General features: G+C 71.7%; 1 protein-coding gene across 1 annotated transcript in view; it reads left to right on the forward strand.

Annotated features, from left to right (window-relative positions):
* The first annotated feature begins 792 nt into the window (after positions 1 to 792).
* The window catches only part of Gas1 (growth arrest-specific 1), a 2,287-nt gene continuing 1,998 nt past the window's right edge, over positions 793 to 1,081 (forward strand). Inside the window, exon 1 of the mRNA XM_013031699.1 lies at positions 793 to 1,077. Coding sequence (XP_012887153.1) covers positions 834 to 1,077 — 244 coding nt within the window. The 5' untranslated portion in view covers positions 793 to 833. The remainder of the gene's footprint in view (positions 1,078 to 1,081) is intronic.

Here is a 1,081-nt window from a genome sequence, read left to right on the forward strand (position 1 = left end):
TTTGCTTTTCCATGCATGCATAATGAGGGGGCACCGCAGCACCACGCGGGGGCTCCCGGCCCACTTTTGTATTTAAAGCCTCGCTGAGAGCCAGTCCGCCGCCGCCGGGCTCAGCGGATCAGCTCCCCGGGCTCCTGGTCACCCGAGAAAGCCGCCTCCAAGGGAAGCCTGGGAGCCGCTCCACGGCCGCGCGGAGTTTCTTCTTCTCCCCGCGCCTCTCGGAAAGAGCTCCCCGGCGCTCTGCCCAGGCCGGGGTCGCCGCGGGCGGAGGGGGAGGGGACGCGGGGCGGCCGGATCGCTGGAAAGCGGGCGGCGCTCGGACTCCGAGCCAGGAAGCGGCGCGAGGCGGAGGAAAAAAAAAAAAAAGAAGCAGCCGGCAGTTAGCGCGGTGTGGAGCCGGGGAGGAGGAAAGAGCAGCCACGGCCGCCCAGCGAACAGCGAGCTTGGACGCCGCCGGCCGCACCACGGAGCAGCCACCGCGGCGCAAAATGCACCCGCGGCGTCTCGCGGTCCTGCAGCCCAGCCGCGGCCCCGCGGCCCGCGGCCCCCCGGGGCGGCAGTGAGCGCGTCCCGCCACTGCCGGGAGCCGAGCGCGAGAGGGCTCAACGGGGCCTGGGATCTGGACAGAAATCACGGCGGCTGTGCGTTTCCAGGAGCGAGAGCCCGCCGTCGGCCGCCCGTGGGGCATCAGCTAGCGGCGCGCATGGATTTATGAAGACACTCATGCAAGAAGTGGGCAGGACTTGGGCAAACTTTTCCACCGGCTCCGCGTCGGCAGCTCCCCGAATCTCCTCTCCTCTCCTCTCCTCGCCCGGCGGCCGCCGCTGCCCGAGATGGTGGCCGTGCTGCTGGCCGGCGGCAGCGGGGCCCGCGTGGGGACCGTGCCGGGCGCCTGGCTGTGCTTGATGGCGTTGCTGCAGCTGCTGGGATCGGCGCCGCGGGGCTCCGGGCTGGCGCACGGCCGCCGCCTCATCTGCTGGCAGGCGCTGCTGCAGTGCCAGGGGGAGCCGGAGTGCAGCTACGCCTACAACCAGTACGCCGAGGCGTGCGCGCCGGTGCTGGCGCAGCGCGGCGGGGGCGA

This window comes from Dipodomys ordii, unplaced genomic scaffold, assembly GCF_000151885.1.
Source record: "Dipodomys ordii isolate 6190 unplaced genomic scaffold, Dord_2.0 Scaffold143, whole genome shotgun sequence".
Classification (NCBI taxonomy): domain Eukaryota; kingdom Metazoa; phylum Chordata; class Mammalia; order Rodentia; family Heteromyidae; genus Dipodomys; species Dipodomys ordii.